General features: G+C 33.1%; 1 protein-coding gene across 6 annotated transcripts in view; it reads left to right on the top strand.

The window, feature by feature from the left end:
• The window catches only part of LOC107993584 (glutamate receptor ionotropic, kainate 2), a 142,248-nt gene that overhangs the window by 70,043 nt on the left and 45,988 nt on the right, over window positions 1–26,217 (top strand). For 4 of the 6 annotated variants that reach the window (XR_009829471.1, XM_062073641.1, XM_062073644.1 and 1 more), the window contains exons 8-11: window positions 5,688–5,840; window positions 19,466–19,567; window positions 19,852–19,953; window positions 21,031–21,234. Coding sequence is in view for 5 of the 6 variants with exons in the window: in XM_062073641.1 (XP_061929625.1) it covers window positions 5,688–5,840; window positions 19,466–19,567; window positions 19,852–19,953; window positions 21,031–21,234 (561 nt within the window). In the remaining variant the exon portion in view is untranslated. Of the gene's footprint in view, window positions 1–5,687; window positions 5,841–19,465; window positions 19,568–19,851; window positions 19,954–21,030; window positions 21,235–24,281; window positions 24,486–26,217 lie in introns of all 6 variants that reach the window. The other 2 variants (XM_062073642.1, XM_062073643.1) reach the window with 2 other exon arrangements.

Raw genomic sequence — 26,217 nt, forward strand, 5'->3', positions numbered from 1 at the left:
GAACAATTTCGAAAAATTATTTATTATAGTTTTATTGTTTATTACTAGTAAATTTTTCTAAATTATCATTTAAATAATTTTCCAGCTTCTTCGTAAATTTTACTATCGTAATTCTTCTATCGTACCTATTTTTTTATTCGATTCTACATTCTTTCTTGTTTGCAGTTATCACGCGACTGCGTTCCAATTAAACCGAATCATTGATTAATGCACGACAATGCAGTGGAAATAATTTCTTTAATTGGGATCCGATTATTTGTTCCGTGCAAATATTTGCCCGTTCTATTTTTTTTTTTTTTTATCTTCCATCCCCTTCCAAATATAAAACCATTAATGGTAGAATTCCACGTTAGTTTTCCAGATGTGAAGGAGAGCGCCCTTAAATTTCTCGAGATTCACTTTAAATGCTAATGAACAAGCTGATCCACACCTTCGAAAACATATTGCCTCGCGTCTCGCCTGAGAAAAATGACACGAACCTGCAAATTAATTTTCAACGACCATTATTCCGGTATAAAGAAGATTAAGACTTCCTTCCGAAAGTTCTCCGCATCGTAATTTCCATGCTCGCAAGAAACTCGCGAAATTTCAAACGCTCGTTAACTAACTGACAATCTGTCTAATTCCGGCACAGCTAAATCGAGCGTGACGTTGCGCCGCAAACATTTAACGCGACAAATGCGGGATTCTTAATTTCTGAATGAATTAACGATGAGAGGAGAGAAATGAAGGGTGAAAATGATCGAGAGGGATGAATTTGTTGTTTGTAGATGTGATTTTTATTTGTAAAAAAGATTAAATGGATTTTTATAAATGATATTTTTTTAAATGCAAATTTAAAAGAAACATTATTTTTATATTTGCTATTTTAATTTTTATGAAAATATAAATATTTCTCTCTTTTTTTTTTTTAGGAATAAATTCGTTGATTTATATAGTTGAAATACGTGATTCATATATATAAAGAAATAATTTATTTCATAAATTTTAGATTGTGGAATTTACTTGGGAATATCTTTATTTAAAATAAAAATATTTCTTGTTTTATTTGAAGTAATTATTTGATCTAATCTTATTGATATATTTTAAATAATATATTTGTGAATGAAGCAACAAATTATTTCTATGTAATTTCTAATTCTTGGCCATTAGAATGGAACATATTTCGTTGTTATATAAATTACCTTCGACAAGGGTGAAACCAGAATGGGAATCACAGAATTCACGTAGTTTCCAACGGAATTTGAACATGAGCTACAAGATTAACGCAACTACAGCTAGTTTACATTAATTAAACGCAATAACTACAATTTATGCACTACGCAAAGATAAATACGTCAAATTTATTGAAATTTCGAATAGAATCACTTTCTAATAAATTTGATATAATTACCTCAATGAACGTGATTCTTAACCATCACGAATTTAAAACTACCGAGAAAATGAACAAAGAGAGCAAGTTAAAATCGTCCAGTTCAAAAAATTGTAAATGAGAAAAGCTTAACAATGTCGAATCCTTGAAAATATCGATCTTATTTCTATTGAGAGTATTATTTGAATTAATTAAACTGGCTGGACTAACAGGTTTCTCCTCGATTGATTTAATATTTCAAATGTCCTTTTCTCTCGTCCGAAATGATAATTTAATTTAAAAAAACAATGATTTAATTTTTTAGATTATTTCATTCAAATAAAACAAGCTTGATTTATTCAATTAATATCAGAAAGAGGAAAATGTTATTTTAAATAAAGTATCCAAAAATATTCGAATAAAGTATATTAAAATTTATAATTTTTAGAAAATATCAATGATTTTATAATGTAAATTTGTTTATACAAAATTTACAATATATAAAAATAGCTTTTCTGTGACACTCTACAATATAATATAAATTATTGGAATTTTCTTCCACAGTTATATCATTCAGAATTTTTTTAATTTTCAATGCTATATCGTAATCAAAACTTTCATAATTAAATCTATTTATATAATATTCAATTATATAAATAGAAGAAAATAAGAAAATATATAACATATGCAATATATTTGCATATTCTCATTTCAATGATAATAAAATATAATTTTTAAGGACAGGTATGAATTCATTATTAATTACAAAATTGAATAGGAGAATCGAGCAATTCATTGAACGCGTAACAGGATGAAGAGGAAGATGTCGTAAGTTAGTCGCGAGTTCTGGACTTGGACTAATTAAAAGCACGCTCCAATTAAGCCGAAATAACGAGGGTTTGCGTTCACATCGTGCCAGGGTAAACTCTGTCCAACCACGAAATTTCTGATCCTTTTCCTGTATGTGGCTGCAGGTGATGGTTAACAATAGCGGTAACGAAATTGCTGTTCATTCTTTGCCCAATTTCGATGCCAATCTATGTATCTGTAAATCGATTTCTTGTTATTCATGTGGGATCGAGCCGTTATTAAATTTTTCCTCGGGCCTCCGATATTTGTCAATTTCAATTTTGTTTGTAATTGTATATTCTATCATTTTCCTTTCTTTGGAACGATGAACTTTTTTTTCTTTTTAATTTTAGAGACGGTTAATTTTGACCATAAGATTACTGTTTTTCAAATTTGAAATGAATTGTTTATTTTTATTGCAAAAATTCCCTCTCTTCAACCATGAAAATTATAATTTCATTCTCTCGAAACTCAATTATTCGCTTACCCAATTTTCTTGCAGGTTCCTTTCGACTGGAAAGCCACTGAAATTGAGAAAATTCCCTATTATTTTCGTCCACGAAATCGATAATGCAAGCAACGACATGGCCAAAAAGCAGTTAACGTTGATTATTTTCCACGATAACAACTCTCCCCTGCGCGATTCCTCGCGTTTCCATCGAATTTCCTGTTAGTTCGCGTCGAATAACGCGCGTTGTTCCACCCCATCGCGTTTCACGTTTAAATATCGTAGCAACGATATCGTAGCTACCGTATATGGATCAATGAGTCCAGATTCTCGATTCCCTTATTAACGAGAGATGAAGGGCCAGCCAATAAAAATCGCGCGAAAATTAGCTCCGTGGAAATATCCTTCCTACCAACTCGTAATGCACCGTTGCATTAATTAGGGAATCGACTGATATCGAAATATTTTGAAAAACAGAATATTTTTCGTTTGTATTTTCCATTTCGTAGAAATTTTCTTCCATTTGTTTTCAATTGATTGGACGAACGAAAGATTGATAATAGCTCGTTTATCACAAATTTTTGGAAATTTATTTAACTCGAAAATATGATTTTGAAATTGGTTTTAATCTTGTGTGTATCGAAATATGAAATTTAAAATTTACCGAATAATTAATCGTATCATGTAATTAATGTATACGATATAATATAAAAAGATGTATTTATTACTGGTGATGACATAATTATAATTATAATTGAAACGATAATCAGCAATGAGATGAAATTGAAAAGACTATTAAAGCCATCGATAATTTTATAGGAAATTTCACTGTGGACATTTTAAATGAACAAATAAAAAAAGATTTTGAAGAATGATAATAAAAATAATACAACGAAAAATGTGATAAAAAGGTGCAAATATAATTTATATCAACGAATGTTTTATAATCTGTTTAAAATAATTATATTTCGCTTTGAATGTTTTATTTTCGTCGATTTTTCAATTGCAATTGAGTTTTACGAACGATATTACTTATGGAAAATGAGATTAATTATCAATCAACTATACCAATTAAGTAATATTTCTAAAACGTGATGATAATATAAAAAACTGTATATCTTTAGAAAATTTGTCTAAAAGTTTCAAAAGCAATCGAGAAACTTGTCAAAGAAGTTGAATGTTTCCTTATCTCCGGAAAACTTGGCAAGTTCTCCAAGGACCACATAGAGATCTCGTTTGCTCTCGTGTTTGTCATAATCAAACATATACCGTGTATGTGTTTGCGCCGAGAATTAGAGCCGCATAAAGCAACAAAGAGAATCCCAATTGATTTCATGTCCAAGAGGATAAAATAAAAAGAGGAAGGAAATTGATTCGATCCTTTGTGGCGAATATCAGATGGATAAACAATTTTCGATATATGTTCATCGGGAAAATAACTTGTCAGCTCGTGGTCGTAGTTATTTTTGCAAATGAAATTACAACAAAATTTCAACAAAAATGGGAAATTCGATTTGTATAGAAATAAATTGCAATCTGATCAATGAGCTTTTGCGGCTTTGTATGTGCAAAAACAAAAATATGCTGGCGAAAATAATTAGATTGTTGAATGAAATAACTTTAATATTCCTCTCGAATTTTACACGAATTAATAATATGATTGTTATTGTCGAAACTGTATATTATGTTTTGGTATAAAAAAAAGTCGTCGACGAGGGAACGCGCTCGTTTCTAATTTTGATTTGATGATGATAATTTAACAGAGTCATCTCTTGAATAATAATTCAAGAGTTAATATTGTTTATTTAATATTTATCCCAAATTATATTTGTAGCAATTTGTTTTTCTTATGCGATAAATTGAATTAAATTAAATGATATTATAACAAATATTAACAATTTTGTGAAAGAATCGATAATAAAGTTAACAATTGTTTTAAACAATTACTTCATCGATAACATAACGCGTTTATTGTGATTCGATTATAACAGAACAACAGTCTTAATAAAATAGAACGAAAATATATAAAAGAAGGAAAATTTTCGAGAAGGGAATGATGAAATCACGAAGAGTTAAAAGAACTGGCATCCTACTCGTGTGCAAACGACAAACACTTTTTTAATTTTCGCCGAAGAGCATGAAATGAATATGAAACGCGCTTCCAGGTTGGCGCCGCCATGCTAATGTCATACTTCTGCCTCTTTTTTCAACGCTTGTGACGGGTGTCTGGATTATTTTCATAATAGCGGAAGACGTGCAACCTCGTTTATAAAATTCTCTCTGCTATCATCGTGAAAAATAACGGGTGACCAAAATTGTTTCCCTTATTTTTTTATTAGCATTTGGAACGAGTTTTATCTTTATTCCTTGCAAGTTTCTCATTCATTTTTTTTTCTCTTTCAGATTTACAGACAATGTGACTTATATTATTTTCTTTTATTTATTTAAATAATATTATAATTTGGTTTCAAATGCGTATAATAGATATATTTATTTTTAGAAAGATTTTCTTTTCCAATTTAATTTATATGTTCAAAGAATACATCGATTACCACGATATTTTTATAAAACTTTGCATGAATAAAAATTTCCAAGAAATTTTTTACAAAAAGAAGGATAGTTAATTTTTGTTGAAACATTTTGTTTTTAATATTCGTTATCCACATTCCAATTACTCGTAACAATATCTTCATTTAATTAATTAAATTATTACATTAATCTCTCCCACACAAGAAAAGCTAACAATTCGTTGTATGAGTTATAAATTCTTCAATACGAATACCAATAACCCAGTAACTATTACAAAAATGTATTCGCATAAAAATTCTTCGTTGAAGGAAAAATATACAATTATTCGACACGTGTGTTTATTCATTTTCAAAAGAAATAAGTTTCTTCACCCTTTTGCGCAAATGATTTTAATTGGTTAACAATTTAAACGATTTATTGTATCGGTGAAAAAAGGAAACGATTCAGAAGAGTATTTAACGCGGTATTTAAAATTTTGATTGATACTAACAAAAAACGTGCCTTTTTCAGGCGGAGCCAGCGCTCATGTACGACAGCGTGCAGGTGTTCGCCATTGGATTGAGGACCCTGGAACAATCGCACGCGCTCAGGCCTGCCAACATCTCCTGCGAGATGGAACACCCGTGGGATGGAGGTTTGTCCCTCATAAACTACATCAACTCGGTGAGTTTCCACTTTTGCGCATGCTTTTGTAAAGAGACGTGGCCAGTGTAATTATTCTCGTGTGTATTTAAATCGTATAATTTCGCCGGTAGATTCTCGTAGGACTATTATAATTTTAATTACATACGTTGAGTCGTTCATATATATTGTAGATTATTGTTCTCAAGTTAATTGTTTTAAAATTAATTAGATTTTCGTGGCATGTTAGAATTATTTCATAATTTTATTCCCTTGGAGACACATTTATTTAAAGATGATACATTTTAGACGAAGATTTTACTTTATCGAATAATATCTGAAAATAAATAAAAACTTCGTTTCTGTCTGAATGACGAAGATTAACGTAGCGAGGCGCGCTGGATATTTCGTGATATATCTTGAGAAATATTTGGACAGGGAACGTTCTTCGAAACGGAATTTAATGTTTCATCGCATTAGCGGGTCACAGAATGATTGTGAGTCGTCTGTGAGAACGCTTAAATCGAATTTAGATTTCATCCAATGGCGAATGGTGTAACATTCCATCTTTTTCATTGTTCAAAAATGAACATACAAAACGAACGAAATAGATCCAGTCTCTACCTTCAAAATAACTTTTCGTTTCCAGATTTAAATTTGCATCATCAAATGCACAACATTTACATTTGTTGAAAACTGCGTGCGTCGTTCGAGAATTCGATTTCTCTTTTACATGTTCAATACGAGAATATCGTCATCGGTCACGATCATTTTGAATTTCATATACGGAATATTGTTCAGAACGCATTTTACGAAATGAAACGCGTCAGGGAGAGAATCGGTTCGTCCACTTTTAACGGACAGCGACGTTTGTTACAACGCACGAAGAAACTTAGTCGACGGTTCGGGATGAATTACGGGATGCAAAGGGACTGGCCGGCTGCCAGAAACAACCACATTCGCGATAATTGCGAGTCCTTTCCCGAAAGACGAATGGCTGTTTCACTCGCGAAAATTTCGAGAAAAACGATTTTAATCCCGCGTTATAGTTGCCCGTTTTCGAGGGGAATTTCGTTGCAGTTTGCAATTTACGAAATTTCGATCCGGGGGAAAGGAGGGGTCGTTTAATGAAACTTTTGAAATTTTCCGCGATTTCAATAACGAACGGATTTCCGTTAAAATTGGAAATGAGTATATTAAGCTCGATCGCCTCGATAGCTTGCCTAATTGTAACCGTTTCGCAGGAAATAGAATATAACAGGTTAAAGCGATCTCACGGTTAATAACACGTTCGATAATCGATTTTGTTTAGATGATACACGTGAATCGAGAACTATGCATAAAGGAGAGAGGATCAATTTTCGAGTCATAAAATAATTTATATCGTATAATGGTAGGATGTTAATAAAAAAAAAAGCAAATCAATACAATTTTTTGTGCAGTAAAAATTTCCTTCTTTTTCAATATTCAGTAAAAAATACTTTTTAATTAACAAAACAACACGTATGTTACATGAAAGATAGTTTTTTTTTTTAATTTTCCTAAATTCATTACGAATGAATCTTTCTCTTGCTGCATGGATCCCACAGTCCACATTCTATCAATCGTATTGCCATTCATATTCAATCGTTTTACGAGATCAACGTATCGAAAAACTGTTTCTATGAATATCAATGAACATTTTACAAACATCAAATGTGAATAAATTTAATAATTTCCAACCTGTCAGGTGGAATTGACCGTAATATATTCGAAAATACGTGAGTAGTCGTGCATTTTTCTTTGGACAAAACAACATCGTTTGTCATTATCGAAATAATTGCTACTATAAAATTCAATTTCATATCATGGTATTACGTGGTGGTTTCCGACAAATTGACGTTATCTTTAATAGATTGAATCGAAGCTGCACGCTCGATACCTGAATAATTAATAACCAGTTACGAGATTTTCGACGTTACACCTTTGCCAATATTCGATAACTGTAAAGGTCAGTTGAGTAGATTCAAAGGGTTCGACATTTGCAAGTATCCCGTGGGAGAACATTTGTGTGTGGAACGTTATTAATTCACTAAAATGTCTAAATTCCAATATCGATTCTGCCTTAAGGAATCTCTTATATGTCATCTTTCATAAAATGATCATAAATATTAATTAAGCTATTTTACTCAAAATCCTGATAATAAAAGAGATTCGATTTCAAATGAAAAAAATTCAGGGAAAAGCAATGAAGTAGACTCAAATTCTTCTGTTGAGAAATATTGCCATTAATTTAAAAGGAAGTAAATGGCAATAAATTGAATATATATTGAAAACGAAGAAATATATTTCATAAATAATTATCAATCAACGAACAAAAGGAAAATGCAACGAAAACAAGAAATTGGCAGAAAGAAAAGCGTATCGTTCGAGGGGATGGAAGAAACATAAAAAGTTGGTGCGTAGGAAGGGAAGAAACCTTTTAAAGCGAAAGCTTTGACCATCGGGAAAGAAATAAGCCACTAAATCTGCCAAAGGAAGTATTTTTAAAAAGAAGTAATGGATCGGTGAAACCGAGAAGCGTCACGGTTATAAACAAGAAATAAAGAGCCCCTCAAAAAATGAAAAATCATTTTTCAATGGGACCGTTTCGAACGGAGAGAAGCGAATTGAATTTATATCGTTTGTTATACACAATTTCGCTCGACACGGTGTTCAACACGGTGTGTAACATAGAACCGTTCTCTATGAATACGACGCAACGTATCGACATTCGTGCGATAAGCAGCGATGTTCGATTTACCGCGAAATCGTTTTGACTTACGAGCCCACCGGCATTCACACGGCTGCGTACTTATGCCTCGTGCGGAAGATTAGTCGCGTAATCGTATCTTCTGTTCCGGAAGGAGATAATTGAATCGTATTTTGGAGAAAAGGGGATAAATTGGTACGTGGATGAAGCTGAGCCAAGAGGAGAAATTGAATACGTGACGGAAATTAATAACCGTTTAATACTCGATGAAACACGTTGATGAAATATAGTCGTGGTAAAGTGGAAAAAAAATTATCAATTGCACCTTTTCCATTATGAATCATTCGATGTTTTCAATACAGACGAATTTTTCAATTACGAGGAAATATTATTGGACGTCTTATTGTCTCGTTTAATACAATGTTGTTGTCTCATAATTATAGTAAAAAGTGTAAGTTATAGTAAAATATACGATAAAAAGTTCAGACAAATAAGATAACTTGTAAAAGTAGTGTAAGTCGATCATTGACGAACACGTAGGATAGAATAATCATGATCAGATATAAAGATTATATGTCAGTCATTGTTAATTAAATAGAGCAGAACAATCATGATCGATCAAAGATATAATATGCTCGTCACGATCACTCAAATGGTGAATAGAACAATTATAATCAATTGAGAGCAATACGCCAATCATTATAATAGATCAATTAAGAATAAAAACAATTGTTTCATCGTTAAACAAGTCTAATTAGCAAATAAAGTAGAACAATATCTATATAATGGCGATGCTCGATATTCAATAATAAAAAATGTAAATGAAAATGACGTTATAAACTAATAAATGTAGTCGTAGATTGCAGACTCGACAATCTCCGTTAAAGAATCGCCATCACACAAAGAACAATATGTCGATCCTCTTTTAACAATATCCTTTAGCAAATCATATTTGATCCATTATTCAATTTTAAACGATCGTCCACCATCGTCGTTTCGTCGAGCATGTTTCAGAAAATGTTTTCGCACGACGAACCCATTTATAGAGCCATCAAACGAACCCGTGGCGGTTTTCGAACGGCTCCGTTAAATCGATTTTGTAACCGAGCCCTAACGACCCCATTCCCCCTCCCCTCTCCCCCAGATTCACTGGCGGCAAAGTATTTCTAAATTGAGAAAAGGAACCCGATTTGCCAGAATTGTGCCAACGGGTATAAACAGAGGGGATAGGCCAGGCTCGTGCCAAAATTTGGTCTAAAGATGGTCGGGAAAGCGTACGGACAAACAACGCGGAATAGCTAATCCCGCGATAAACGCGTTTGGAAACGCGCCAAGTAGTTTTATGACTTGGGCGTTATCACGCCGCGCTTTTCAAACGGCGGAAAAAAGTGTCGTTTATGAACGCTGTAGCTCGTTACCGCCGTTAAAACCGTAAACACCGGCCACGTTTTAAAATCGTTACCTATTTCTTACGCGATGTACTCTCTCTCTCTCTCTTTCTCTCGTAACTTTTGACAACTGTTTTACAGATCCTAATTAACTCGTTAAATTTGTTCGACGACAAGCATACTTTGTCACGAAAAAGCGGCTATTCGGGGAAAAATACACGCGTCGCGTTATTCACGTTTATTTTTAAATGATGAAAAATAAATATAGTCGTAAAACTCTAGTAGAGATTTTTGCAATATCTTTATAAAAATATGAAAAATATTCGAATCGAATCAAACGATGTTTGAAACGACATTGTTTGACAAATGATACACGTTGTATTATATTATGAGACAGTTTGTTCTCTTGAGTCCCTTCGTTTACACAAATCGTTTTTCGCGCTACGACTTGTTTTCATCTCGAACTCGCCTTCTCCTTCCTATTCGTATTCCTCGCGCGCAGATACATTTCTCAAAGCTTCCGGAACCTTATATCGATTCGGTAGTAAATTGGGTGTAAGAGGAAGAGTTAGTCTTTTCAATTTTTCCATTTTATTATCCATTTTATCCATATTATTATTTCAATCCTCGAATGTGAATTTATGAGTGATAAGAGATTATTTTTGGATTTATCGAACACTATTGGATCTGTATACGGGAGTATACAGTATATATTTTAATCGAAGCAATTGATTGAAAAGAAAAGAATATGAGAGAAGAGTTAATAAGTAACCATTGAATAAGGATAAAATAATTATGTATCTACAAGTTTTATTCAAACGATCATTATAGCACGAATACAAATAATTTCTAAATTCATTTTTACATCATTTCACCATTAAACGAACGTAGAAAATTCTTATTTTCGTATCGAAGACTTTAACACGAATCATTTTCAAATGGAAATACACAAAAGATGGAAATTGATCGTCAAGAGAGAAAATCACAGAGGTATAGGATGTAAAGGATGGCATTAAGAGAAACAGTATTAAATAAACGATTCGCAATCGACACGTTCGAATTCTCTTCGAAAGAATGGATTTGTCAAAGAAAAAATTCACTGGACGGGAGAGGAAGCTAGTCACTGGCTCGGTGGTGCAAGTAATCGGACTACCGAGCGTTAAAATTGTACAGGGGTTGCTCTTTTATCACGGCCTCCGCTTTCCCCGTTATCTTCACCAAACCATCATCGTAGCCGACGCTACGGTTCAATGTTTTGGATGAACGCTTACCGAAATTGCTGCCCGTTATATCCTTTTGTATCCCGCCCACGCATATTTCTTCCCACGTTCCGTGTAACCGTGTCTGCTTCCTCTTTTTTTCTCCCCTTCTATTCTTCTCTATTACCTCTATTTCGGTTTTTTAATTTTTTTTTTCTTCCTTTTTCTTTTTCTTTCCTTCGCGAGATACGCAGTTCTTTTGCTCGCGCCCTGCTAGAGGAAATTTATCTCTCTCCACGGTGGTTTTTTAATCTCTTGTTTATCGTCGAACATGAATTTCCTTTGAATTCGTGCGGATAAGAAATAAAATAAAAGAGGTAGGTGGTATCGATTCGTGGCTCGAAATCGAGACAAGAAATTGGAAAATTATTGAACAATCATAGTCAAATTATAGTCAAGAGTACGTATATTTTATTTTCTTTAATTTTTCAAGCTTTCTTAATTTATGTAATCCAGAGAATAATTGTATATTTTTTTACTAAAGTAAATATATATCCGGAGCAAGCGATATACAAGACATAAAGGAATTCAGAATATTAATAAAAAAATATATTTAATATCAAGAACAATATCAACCAATAACGATTTTGATTAATTATAATTTTCTCAATATTATGACAAATATCAAATCGACACGACACATTAACAATACATTAATGAAAGAACAATATCTAAAATATCGAAATCAAACATCTATCAAAGGCTGTGCAATCACGAAACGTCAAAATACGTGTAAGTAATGAATTCTAAATTTGCAAGCTCTGTCCTATTCTATCAAAGCGGTCAAATACGATCTGAATCGAAGATCGCGACGATAATCATTGCAGTTGCTCGATCGATTCGATCGAGCGCGTCAAAGACACGAGGAATATCGGTGATCCATTTGTGTATCACGAGTCAAACATGCAATGGAATTGAATATCCGAGCCGATGCTCGTCGATAGACCACTCGCACGCCTTGGCATATTTCCAAATGCCGGCTAAATGCCGGCTTCCTGTCATTAGCATTGCAAAACGCGCGAGCTCGATGGATCGTGGATAACACGACGAGTGAGACGAGCAATGGCTCGTGAGACACAATTGTAACTGCGGATTTATCGATCTCTCTGTTTTCCTCTATACGTGAATATTTTACGAGTCTTTATCGATCGCGATCGATAAGAAGTTCGATTACGTTTTCTTGACAGAGATATTTCTCTCAGAAATCGTTGCGACATGAATAAGTATAGATTGGAGATTGTAAAAACTATATGCATATATTTAAAAAATGAGAAACAGATAAAAGAATAAATTTTGTCGATGGACGGAAGCTTGATAATATTTTGTTTTCCGTGTTTTTTGGTAGACTGGCGGTGTAAAAGGGGTAAATCTATATGGAAATGTCCACATTGAAATTGTAGATGTAAATATTTTTTTCGTACGGAGCTTTATTTCTGAATAAATCGATACGATGGTATGCATACATTTTCCTTTTTTTCTTTTTTCGAGAACCAACATCCTCGATGAAAAATTGTATTTGTAAAATAAGAATTTCTGTGGATTTTCAATCTTATAAAAAGTATTGTACGAATGTGTTGAGTACATTTTATATTAAGATTAAAGGGAAGGAAAAAAGGAATTTGAACAAACGAACGATTTCGAAGACAGAAATTTGTAAGTGCAAATCGTTTTCGAAAGTCAAAGCTTTGCATTCGTTAAAAAAATTCATAACCATCACAATGATAATTTAAACTCTTTTTAATTTCAATGACTTATATTATATTTGAATTTGAAAAGAAATTCTTCGATTTGACGTGTATTTGATTAAATAAAAACATTCAAATACAATTCTTTCTTGTCCAATATCCGTTTCGAAAATTCCATACGAAAAAAATATCACTCTATATTTCCCATATAGATTTTTACTTTGTTGTAACTTGTTCGTAATCGATTCCTATATGAAACAGTAATTTCTGAAATCTATCGCAATATATTTCCAGATAAATCTTATTTATAAATTTATTAACAAATCTAAATCGTAATACAATCGAATCTTAAACTCTTTTATTCTCACACGATGGAATCACACTTGTCAGCACATCTAATTGCAGAACACTGAACAGAGACAGCTTCATAGAAATCCATCTTCGAAATGAATTTGAAAATTTAGCAAGACTTAAATGTGTTCATCAGAATTCTTTCAACGTTTTAATAAGCGCATTTCCTGAAAGTTCCCTTTGAAGAAATGATACTCGACGTTGATGAAGCATTCTCTCTCGATTCACGCTCGTGGAATCGTGGTTTCTTGGAGTAGCACGCAGAGAAATCGGGTATCTGGATTGTCGATGATATAACTATGTTAGTTTCTACTCCCTAATGGGACATTTCGCCTACGATCCTAAATCCTGGCGATATTATGGTCCTTCCAATATGGTTTAATTGGACCGAACGAGAAATAATTGCCAGAAATAACCTGACAAATATATACCCTCTGCACGCTACATTTGTTTCTCTTTCATCTTGAAATCCATAAAACGTTAAAAATAGAGGAAAAATAAAATTGATCACGGATATTCGTTCGAATTAGCTTTTAGGGAATACGGTTTTCTGTGTAATCGTCGTCGGATAATGCGTTTAGACAAGCAAATGAACGCAGAAACTCGCAGTTCCGATGGTTAACGCTTTACCAGTCCGCTCGTAATTAACGACTTAATTGCGATCGTTCGCTTTCATGGAGGTCTGTCAGCATGAAATATGGTTACATGCGTGTAAACGAGGTATAAACGGCGGAAAAACGGATAAAATCCAACTTTGCTCCGCTGAATTATGTTTTGTTGAGCCGACGGTAATGCAACGTTTACAGAAATTGAAGTTTGCGATTGAGCAACAAAGACCCTTTCACGATTCACGTTAATTTCGTACTTGTGCATAAATCGTGGAAACTGCTCATCTCCTTTGTCACTAATTGTTCACTGAGCTTGCAAAATATTTAGAAATCTCGAAATTGTTTCAACAGATTAAAATCTGAAATACGAAGAAAATTTTAAAAGGAATTAGGATTGATTTTTAATTAGGATTGTAAGTACTTTTTATTCATTATTATGTTCATGTTATTTATTATTATATGTATCATTAATGATTTCTATGATTCAGATTTATTTATCCATGATTGTATTATTATTATATGTATCATTTAATTAATTGTTTTTTGCCTGTTTGGCCATAAATGATAGATTTAGTACTTGGATTTTGAAATAAAAAGAAATACGAGAAAATAAAACGTGAAAAAATAAAATGGGATAAATTATTTGCAACAATTATGCGTTCATTAAAAACGTTCATTAATTCTTTCATTTAACTTTTTCAACCAATGTTTTTTTTCCTCTGTTATAAATTATTCGTTATATAACATGTCTAGAAGTTTTTCACAGCAAACAACAAAATAGACAAATTTAAATTAGATTACCAAGCATAAAAACTGTATATGGGTTTACATGATGTACTATCGTAAAGATAAAATAAGAAGGATAAAAACAAAAAAATTAATATGATTTAATTCTATAAAATTGATTTTAACAAAATAAAATAGAATTCAAAAATATATACATATTATTTCTGATGGACATTTCTCATATATTTATTTTTTATTCATTAATTTTGTTCATAAAATTTTTTAAAGAAACATTAGTTATCATTAAACTATGAAAATTAAATTTGTCTTAAATTTTTGTACAAGAATTGTGAGAATAAACTAAAAATTTTATCATCAAAATTCACTCAAAAGATAGAGAAAGCCATACCATTGAATTCCCTTTTTGATTCATCTCGATATCTCAATTGATTGCCGAGATATAAGGATTTAAAGTGTCTATAGCGTTTACAGTGTAGAAGTTATAAATGGATCCCTGACCTACATTTTTTCCCTGGAAACGCGTACTACGCTCTTCCAGGAATTACGTCTGCCACTTGTCTGGAGCTTAGTATAGGTCAGTGACACGAGGTGCGAGCGAGAGGTCCGAGTAAGCGACAAGGAAGAAGATATTAAACGATTAAAAATTACCTTTCTCTTTACACGATGATATCTCGAGAACCGGAAGTCGGATTGCGATAAATAAAAAAACATTTTAAAGGGGAAGGTTCCGCGCTTCTAACGATCGTATACTCATTGACCGGAAGTTAATATTTTCGGAATTACAGCGGTTCAAAGTTTTGCTAATTTTAATAGAATTTAATCATGTTTTAGGTAAATGATTAAAAATTACTTTCTCTTTATACGATGATATCTCGAGAATCGGAAGTTGGATCGAGATAAACGAAAGAACGTTTTAAAGGGGAAAATTCCGCGCTTCTAACGATCGCTCACTCGTTGACCGGAAGTTATTATCTTGAAAGTTACAGCGGTTCAAAATTTTTCTAATTTTAATAGGATTTCATCGAAGTTTGCTCGCACGATAGATATTCTCATTCAGTTTTTAATTATCAATAAAAAACAAAGTCAAAAACAGTTTATTTATTCTTCTTCTTTTAAGATATGCAAATCAATTAAATTTTTATTAGAAACGATAAAAATTATTTATCTAAAAAAAAAAGAAATTAATTTGCTATATAAATGACCGGATTTATTCAATAGATGCGATATAGTTATTGCTCTTTTAATCCTCCTCTTATACTAGCTGGACTTAACGAGCATTCTTGGCCAAAATGCCAGAAGTTATCTGTCGTTGAAAAGCAACTTAGATCCAACTTGTACACCTAAAACTGGAACAAAGATCGTCCATTAATTTACGGACACGGCGTGTCGTCTTGGCTGCTGTTTCATGCCACAAATCGTTTCCGGTTTTCGCGATTTAAGGCCTTACTTCCTGTTGGTCTAGAACTTCTCTTTTTTTCTCTCTCTCTTTTCTCATGTCCTTTCTCACATTCATTGCAATATTTTCATTTATTTTACTCTTTTTATTTCCTTCCATTCTTTTCTCTTTTTTTCATTTTTCATCAATTTCAGGTAAATGAGAAGAAAATAATGTTTTGTTATTTTTATAAAGCAATCGAAAAATATAACGAATAATTTTTCGAGAGAATTGAAGCAATCAATATTATTACAAAATACTTTTTTCTTTTCTTTTCTTTTCTTTTTTTTTTTTCTTTTTTTTTTCTTTCATTCTCAAAATTTACTTAATTAACCGAGGTGCATTGTGGAACGCTCGATACGCTTGTAATTATTATTAATCGACAAATGGATCACGAGGGAATTCGCTAATCTCTGTGCCTCGAAATTGAAACGTCGAAATAGCTGCATATGATTATGCTCCGTGTGCAAGTCGATCCAAGCATCGTCGCTCCCTAGAGATGCAATCCCGCTTGGCGAATATTCAAATTAGCAAGTTACCAATCTAATCCTGATCTGTAAAATACTTTAGAAAAATGCCAGAATAATTTATAATGATTCCTTCCATTGATTTAAACAATTTCGAGCTTCGTTAAACTTTCTCGTACGTAGATTAATCATTTGAATTTTCGTTCAAGCCATTCATTTGTTGAATAAAATATATATACAAGGTGGAATAAATTGACGTGAAAATCTTCATTATTTTTTTTTTAATTTCTAGCACCATAAAAAAAAGCTTATTAATCTTTAAAGAGAAAAAAAATACATAGAAAAATTTCAAAAGTAAATTGTTATCTATTCATTAATAATTAAGATAATCGAGTTAAATAGTCTATCCTGTATAAAAATAAAAAAAGATTTTATTTAAGCATTTTCTCAATGATTTCAAAGAATCTAATTTTCCCATATTTTTTTCTCTTTTTTTATGTAAATATCTACCAATTTCACGATTCCCCAAAACTGACAGAAATATTTCCATCGAACAAACGTCAGCTGCAGAAACGATGAAAGTTCCCAACCATACTTCTTCAACCATACTTGAAATCTTCGATACGTCTTAAAGAAATGTATCATAATATATCCATTTTTTAACAAGAACGAAGGAAAAATAAAATGAAAATTAATTCCTTGTCCACGCGTATAATATCACCCATAATGATGTTTTTAACAATTTTCATAATTTTTATTTTCTCAATTCGTCTAATATACATTTCCACGAAGAGGAAAATAAAATGAAAACTAATGATCGCGTATCATTTCTTATAATTTCCCCGATAAAATAATAGGACGTCGTGTGTAGAACGAGATTATTTTGCTCCTCTGTTAAGGGATGAGGAAAAAAAAGAACAAGAAGAAGAAATTCGATATCGCTGTAAATTCCCTTTATCCGGTAGAATGGAACTGTTCTCGGCTCGTTTCCTATCCTCCTATCGAGGCTGTTGTTTCTGTCAGCGCGAAGACCTTCATAAAAATCAAAATTTAATAACGCTCGTTCCCGGTTAACGGGACAGGAGAAAGTTCACAATAATCCTGGAAAAATTTCATGAAATTATTGGCTCCAGAGACGTACTCGTCGATGCATTACCTTTCTTCCGTTGCTTTATTTAATCGATTCCATTGGTTCCGCGATATTAAGAAGTTCCTCGATTCTTTTTTCATCGGTTGAAACTCTTCAACCACTTATTCCACGAATGGATTCAAGGAGGATGAAAAGGAAGAGGGAATCTATTTCGTTTTATGCAATCTGTGATGATGGCAGATAGGGGGTCGAGAGAGAGTAAACAAATCCCCCATCGTAAGTTTTTCCATGAAAATCTGTAATCTCGTAATACTTCCAATTTTGAAATATTCGGAGTATTTTAATAAAAGGTAAACGAAACCTGAGGCTATCGTGTTTAATTGTATGTTAATCGACTTTGGAATAAATGTGATAGAGATGAATTAAAAAATGAATAAAATGTAAATATGAAGAGTAGATAAGAAGAGAGAAGTGTAAGAAAAGAAAAGAGAATAAATGAAGAATAAACGAAATAAGAGATTGTAAAGAAATTAAATTCGAAGATGAACACATAGATAAAAGAAAATAAAAATAAATATAATTTTTCTTTTATCTGGCAATGGTTTTTTCATATCTTAGAATTAAAAAAAAAGAAATATAAAGAAAAGTTCAAAATATTCAAAATTCGCCATTATATGCATTATATGCAATATTGATACAGGTTTTTATAAAACCAGTGAAAGAAAAGTTGGAATGTTAATTAACGTTCTCGTCACTAGTTCTTCGCTCGTCCCTATCTTCAAGATAATAAACCGGTGGCAAAACTGTTAAATTGCAGTTATGCATCATTGTGTCGTTTCATTCTTCGTTTCTTACTCTCTCGAGGCGAAAATTATCGCGACCATTTTCTGAAAAAACCGGAAAGAAATTCACTTATAAATTTCTCCAAACTGAAACAATTAAATCACAGAAGTACCTCGGATTTTCTTCGAGAACCTACAATTATTTCATTGCTTTACTTTTAAAGGATCAAGATATACAATTCTTCATCGTGCATTTTTCTTCTTGAACAACTTATCTCGTTACGTTAATATTTATAATTATATTTATAAAATGAAATATTCAAGACGACCAGCACTTTTGTGACCAATTGTATACACGAATTTGTAATTATTAATTATACCAAGTTTCTGTCAACGTTCAACCATAGTAGCTCTTTCTCTAAAGATTAATTTGCATAACACCGTTTCAAGAGATCGGTGGTTGCTTTCATATCCGAGTTAAGAGTTTCTCTGCTCAAAAAGTTGTCGTTATTGCGATGAATCCTTCGAAGATGAAAAAGACCACTTGCTCTCGAGCAAGTCCGAGCGGAAACCGTCAAGCAAACGCTCGAACCGAGATTCCTTCTTACCCTCCTCTGGGAGATATTTTGAAAAAGTGAGGGGTTACAAACTCGTGCCCTGTCATCCAGGGAATCGTGAGGCGCATAAATTTAAGAAACGAGCCGAGTTGCTTTCATCCCGTTGGACTTTTTAATCTCTTCCTCTGACTCGGCTTCTTTTTTTCTTTATTTTATTTTATTTTTCGTTTTTTCTCCTCGAGGGTCATGGATGCAAATGCGCAATTATGATTCAACGATCGTGAAAAGATTTTCTTTTTTTTTTTCCGAACTTACTCCTCCAAGAATAAAGTCTTGTATTTTTATTTGGACTTTCTCGAGTTGAAGTTTTGGATGAAATTTCCTTGGAACTTGCACCTCTGAGATCTGAAACTTTTTAGGGGTTGAAAGTTACGCGGTATATATATATATATATAGCTCGGTTCAAGGGCTGTTATTTGGAACTATATTTTCTGTAAAATGACAATACAACAGGGAAGTGGAAATTGTCGTTGGAAAATGACCGTGGTATTCTCTACGTTCTTCCAGGTCGAGATGAAGGGTATTTCTGGCCCTATCGAGTTCAAAGAAGGGCGGAGAATTCAGTTTAAATTGGACCTTTTGAAGCTGAAGCAACATTCGCTTGTTAAGGTATTTTTTAGAATATTCATTAGATTGGAAAAAATAAAAATCAAAATGCAAAAGAATAATTTCTTTTTTTAATAATAAATAATAGAAAGAAATTTGGTTGTGATTCTCAATATTTAATATAAATATTTAATAAAAATATAATGTTAAATTAACAAGTTTTCTCTTCAGAAATTCAAAATTTGAATATTATTGTATAGATATTATTTTTATTTATTATTTTTTTCTTTTTATATTTCTTTCCACCCTACTATTTATTCATAGAATTAAAATGGAAATTGAAACAGGTCGGTGAATGGCGTCCAGGCATCGGTGTGAACGTGACCGATACCGCGGCCTTCTTCGAGCCAGGAGCAGCGAATGTCACCCTCCTCGTCATCACTATATTGGTGAGTCGCCAACCATACACTTATCTCCTTCTTCTAAACGTCATATTCATCCCTGTATAAAATCAATTTCTACCATCAAAAGGCAAATCGCGTTTTCTATTCTTTAATAATATAATTCTCTCTTTGTATCTTTCGTTCAATTTTCTCTCGCGAAATCCGATAACAACAGGATAATATTAATGAAAATCGAAAACGATCGCATCATGGAGATATCGATGATCGACTCATTTTACAATTCAGACCCAGACATTTCAGGCACACGAGCTATAACACGTCACTCTAAAAGACCTCGAATACGAGCAGCTAAGGAGTATCATCCATTGGTTGGGGGAAAAGAAAACTTATGGGTCCACGAAGTAATAAACGCCGATTGCATCGTTCGCGTAGCGGAATCTCGTACTTTATGTCCGGTATCCGTAGTAACGTGACACGTAATTCCGTAAAATGGTATAAAATCTCCACGCATCCGTGGAATAAAATCGACTGCATCGACGAGTCGTGAAATCGTTAACGATCGAATAACCGGCAGATGTTGTAGTCTGGGCCGAGGAATTCTTACCCGAGGGCCATTTCCTTCTGCGAGTGGAACGGAAATCACCGAGTGGAAACTAAAATTGTCGTGGTATATAACCCAGACTATGGAAAATTATAGTTTCTCAAGGTTTAAATTTAAATTTTTTTCTTCTTTTTTTAATAGATGATTGCCCGATCGACGAATTTCCCAAATTAAATTATCCAAATTAATAATGATTCCAATCGTCATTGTCGAACATCCATCGTGACGAATCTCTCCAATTTCAAAAAAAAAAGAATCCAAAAAATATTCTGGAAATAAGAATGGAACAATATCGATCTTGCAAATATTTATTTTGTTAAAATTTTCCCAAAAAAAAATGAGAAAATGAAATCGAATTAAAATAGCCGTCGTTTCGAATCTCCCCTATTCGAAAAAAAGAAGTCTCTCGAGAACGATTAAGATAAAGGGAAACGTGTAGCCGTCCCTGCGCAAAATTTTCGTGTATCGTCCAGATCTGACAGCGTGTTCCGTTGTTTGCATGGACACCCGTTGCGACACAGGAAATTCCGTACGTGATGATGCACTACGAAAAAAACTACACGGGGAACGCGCGGTTTTACGGTTTTTGCGTCGACCTACTGGAGGCGGTGGCGAGGGAGGTCGGCTTCTCATACAGATTGGAGCTGGTACCGGACAGGAAGTACGGCGCGAAAGACCCGGAAACCGGGGAATGGAACGGCATCGTCAGAGAGCTCATGCGACATGTATGATTTGGTTTGTTTAATTTCTCTCATCTCACTCTTGTCTCTCTTTCTTTCTATCTTCTCTCTCTTTCTCTTTCTCTCTCTATCTATTTCTTTCTTTATGTCTCTCTATCTCATTCTCACATCCACTTTCTCACCCATACGCGTTTTCTCCACTTAGAATAACTGTTAATATAGAAACACATGTTTTTGTCACAAGTCTTTTGTCTCTATTTCCACGAAATTAAATCTAGAATTATATATATATATTTTTTTTTCTCGAATTAGAACACACTTACATTTACACTTTTATGTGTTAGTCGAAGGATATCTTTTTGTGTCGTGAACAAACACGAAACGCACCTTAGATACATTAGGCTAGACACTAAAGTTTAAGGATTTATGAATATATAGATGCACTGTACATGAATTAGGTTTAGGTTTGTTGTGTAAACACAAATACATAGATAAAATGGGTAGTCGAGTACAATTCTACACAAATGGACGCAAACTCGTGAACACTTTTCAAGCCTGGATAGGATTCAAGGGTGGAATAATTGTTATACAGTGAAGATTGACAAGTTTCAAGATGAAAATTTACCGCATAATTTGTGGAAATGATTTCTTTTTTTTTTCTTTTTTTCTTCTCGAGTTCGATTAAAATCACCTCGCAAGGAATTCGTAGAACATGGAAGACCAAAAGTACTTTCGTTCACCAGACACTTTTCTACATCGAGTTTAAATATAATCGTTGAATAGCGTAATAGATATTTCATTTTTTTCGACGACTCTTGATTTGACCAAGATTTCTAAATCATCGTGACCGATCATCCGCTCGACTTATAGCAATTTGACTGATAAGTCGAAGATAAATCACGACATACGTTAATTATTCGCTAGTGTCTAAGTGACACGTAATAAAGCCCATAAATCGTGGATCATAATTGACATTCGTGTAAATGAGAAACGTTGTAAACCAAGACAGATATTTCATTCGCAATAGAAATGTGTTTGATTAATCCTCTGTGGACAAATATGTACAAATAGGAAAAGAAAACTGTACGCATTTAATCCTCTTTTTTTTAACCCTCTTTTTAAAGGAAAAAATTTAAAAGTTGCATTCGAAGATTTTTTTAAATTATAGAGCTATTATTCAAATTTTTAAAAATTTGAAATAATGAAAAAAGTGAGAAAAATTTTAAGAATTGCAGATATTAATTTAATTCTATAATTTTTATTGCGTATTTTTTAAATAATTATTTATTTTGTTTAACGCAAAATGTCTGCAAGAGGTTAACAAGTAATTAATAAGATTGGATATTATATATTTTTTTCATATGTTTAGTTTTTTCACTTGTTAAACCGATCATGAAATCATTTGAAAATAATACTTTAAAATTTATTCGAAAACACCTTTATCTCTTATTTTATTCGAATCAATTAATTCGTCTCTCTGTTTCTTATTTTTATTTCTGAATAAATATACTCGATCCTGATTTATAGTCACTCATAGATAAACAAACGGTTGAAAAGTTAATCAAGAATTTCGTCAACGATCTTCTATCAATTCTCGAAAATTCACCCCCTTCTTTCTCTGTTCCTCTTTCGAAGTACTGCAAGTTGACGTGATTAAGCCGCGAACACACACGACTAATTTGCAATTCGGGGAATACCGAGGCTTCGATGTGCGAGCACGCCTCGCGCCCGTTTACCGAAACACTCTATCCAGCGGTGAACTTAAATTAAACTTAAATGAATTGGATTTTCCAATTACTCGACCGCGAACCGCTTCACCACCGCGGATTGCCTCCATCCTTTTTTACGTCTCAACGAAAACGTATCTATATTGAAATCTACGCGCGACATCATTCTTCTTTCGTTTCTCGAGTTTAAGAAACGATAAACTTCGGCCAAGTTTGGGCAAAGCAAGCAACATTTCATACACCGTATAATCGATTCGTCTTCGTTCTCTCATAAGATGTACGGGATGTTAATATTATTCATAGGTATATTCATGGGAGGATTGATTTTAGAGGCTGCAACAAACGCATAGGTCGGTGTATAAAAAATTAAATTATAAAAAAAATGTTAAATTTTAAATGAAGAGAGGATGGATGATAGATGAAACAGCTCTATCTCTGTCACGTTGTTGTCTCACTTTGCCGCTTTCTTGTTTTGTCTAATCACAAGTTATATATAATTTGATAAGCCTCAATTTTCTTTTATTTGTTTTATCTTCTATATCGATTCTCCAAAAATATTCCACAAATATATTATAACATAATAATATAATTATATAAGGCATCTTATATAATAGATTTTTTGTTAAGAAATCATAAATCAATTTTTATTTATACAATATTCTGTATATATAATATATAAGATAACCACCACTCGATGCTTTCCCTCGAAAATTTCTTTAAAATAAGCGGAACGATGGTGAAAATGAGGGTGACTCAACCCTCGTTCCTGCTCCAAGTTAGACGAGCTTCCACGCACATAGTAGATACATTGTCTCGAGGGAGTTCTCGCGGTAATAGTCTATCGAGTAGTAATCCATTTAGCTAGTAATCAGCATCGAATGACGCTGAGTACGAGGTCGTACATTTGCGGTATAAATATCGATCAGAATTGGTCGAGACACGTGAAATATTTTGATAATCGATAATTTAAATCATAATTCTTTTCCTCGACGATTAGGATAATTCAGAAAATTCGAGTGCAGATTTATAAAAGATATAATAAATAAATAAATATCTTGCGATTGTCGTATTACGAGATGACACTAAGGGATGGGTGAAAGGTTAAGAAAAAAAATCTAGTAGACTGAAATCTAGTGCACTGAAACCGAAAGAGGAACGGAGAAAAGGAGGATCGGTATGAAAATAAAAAGAGAACGAAAGAAAACGCTCGAAGGATAGGGTTGAAAAGGCTAGGAGAAGGGGTTAAGGGTAGCAGGAACGTATACGAATAAAATAATGTAGAAGGAGAGGTCGGAAAAAGGGGAAAAAAGAAGAGGAAGTGGAAGAAGAGGATAGGTAGTAGCCTCCTTTTTGTGGTCCCCATAGGAGCAGCCATACGTTATGGTGAAGAACAGAGGGAATTTCAGCGGGAACGCACGTTACGAGGGCTTCTGCATCGACCTGCTCAAGGAGATAGCTCACATGGTGGGCTTCGGCTACAAGATCGAGCTCGTTCCGGATGGCAAGTACGGCGTTTACAATTACGAGACCGGCGAGTGGAACGGAATAGTGCGCCAGCTGATGGACAAGGTGAGTGTGTCTATTCTCGAAACGTCACAGTTCCGCGCCGAATTTAATACGAAAGTTGGCCCACGTATTCGACGTACATCTGTAGAAGAAGAACACGAGAAGAGAGGCTACACGTCTCTTCGTAAGTATTCAAGAATTCAAAAATTATCTGAGATAAGTGTCCCTATAGACGAGGATACCAAAGGATCGAGAATATAAAGGGGATCGAGAGATGAAATATCGCTTTAGTTAGGTTACATCTCTTATGATTCGGAGATTTAGTCTGTTCACAGATATAATATGATTGTAAATATAATAATGATTTATTAATGTCATATTTTTAATTTTTTTTTCTTTTTATTAGACTGATATTACGAATCTATATACATAGAGAATGTAAAAGATTGTTCTTGGGGGTTCGTTACTCATCAAATGGAATAAGGGAATAAAAAGTTAATAAAAAATAATGGTGATATATGTATAATATGAGAGAGTTATGCGTGCTAATAAATTGATGAATGTGTTACTATCAAAAATATATTCTGCGCTAAAAAATTTCATTATTCTAAATTAAATGATTAGAGAATATAAATGGATCATGGCTGTTCACGATTCGATTTTTCATCACGTTGCTCGGACTCGGTTTTTTATTAAAATACTTTTTTAGTTAAATTTCAATTCAGTTTACAAAAGTTTAGATATGTCATATATCCTCGTGTTGTCAGAAATATTCCTGAGCTCGATGTTCCCTTGTCGTTGTTGACGAGAATCGAAATCTCGATAATTTCGCGATATATATATAGTTTTTTGTCAATTGATTCTATATTCTAACTAATCCTGTACTTTTTTTAGAGTATATTCCATGATATTATTATTACTCTTATTCTTATTATTATTATTAAGTCGTTTATTCATCGATGGAAGCGCTTGTCCTTTTTGCAAATCGAACAATTTCCACGGAAAATTGTCGTAGCGTGGAAATTTCGCTCAAGTTGGTAATAACGCTAATTCGCTAACTCCATTACTCGATAGCATTCGATTCCCAAGTTGGCAGGGATCTGCTAGACGTAATCCTCACTTAATCAATCGGGTTCGCGCGTATTACGCCGTTACCTGGTTCGCGCGTGGTTGACGGTTTGAAGGGGGTGGCGACACGAAACTATGCTTTCACACCTATCTATATAGTCAGAGGGGAGGAGAACAGGGTGCATGAACCAACCGTTCCGTCGCATCGACTCCTGATTTGCATTGCAAACTTTCTCTCGCTCTCTCGATGGAACGTGTCGTCGCGTGTCTTTGTTGACGATAGTTAATCGAGTACGTGAATAGATGCATCTCGAATTCGAGGAAAGTAACGATAGAAAATTCTGATTTTTTCTTTGCCTTTCTTTTTTTAACCGAATACATTGTGCTCTGCGAATTTTTTTTTTTTTTTGCTTTGCAACATTAGTTACTGCCGTCGCAATTTTTCTTTTAATTAAAATAATGTTGTAGGATGTATACAGGAAGGGTAATACAGAAATTGGAAAGTCATTTATGGACAGTTTTGCAAACTGAACGAAATATTGTCCACGAAACAATGAAAAAATTGGTAACCAGATTGTTAAAATTAGTGAATATATAAAAGTACAGGATGGGTATATTGAAAAGTAAAGTAAAAAGAAATTTTTTTTATTTTTTATTATTATTCTTGCAATTCTATATTGAATGGAACATAGTTTTTATTCTTATTCAATTTTACATTTAGCTTGGG

Source organism: Apis cerana, linkage group LG4 (assembly GCF_029169275.1).
Source record: "Apis cerana isolate GH-2021 linkage group LG4, AcerK_1.0, whole genome shotgun sequence".
NCBI lineage: Eukaryota > Metazoa > Arthropoda > Insecta > Hymenoptera > Apidae > Apis > Apis cerana.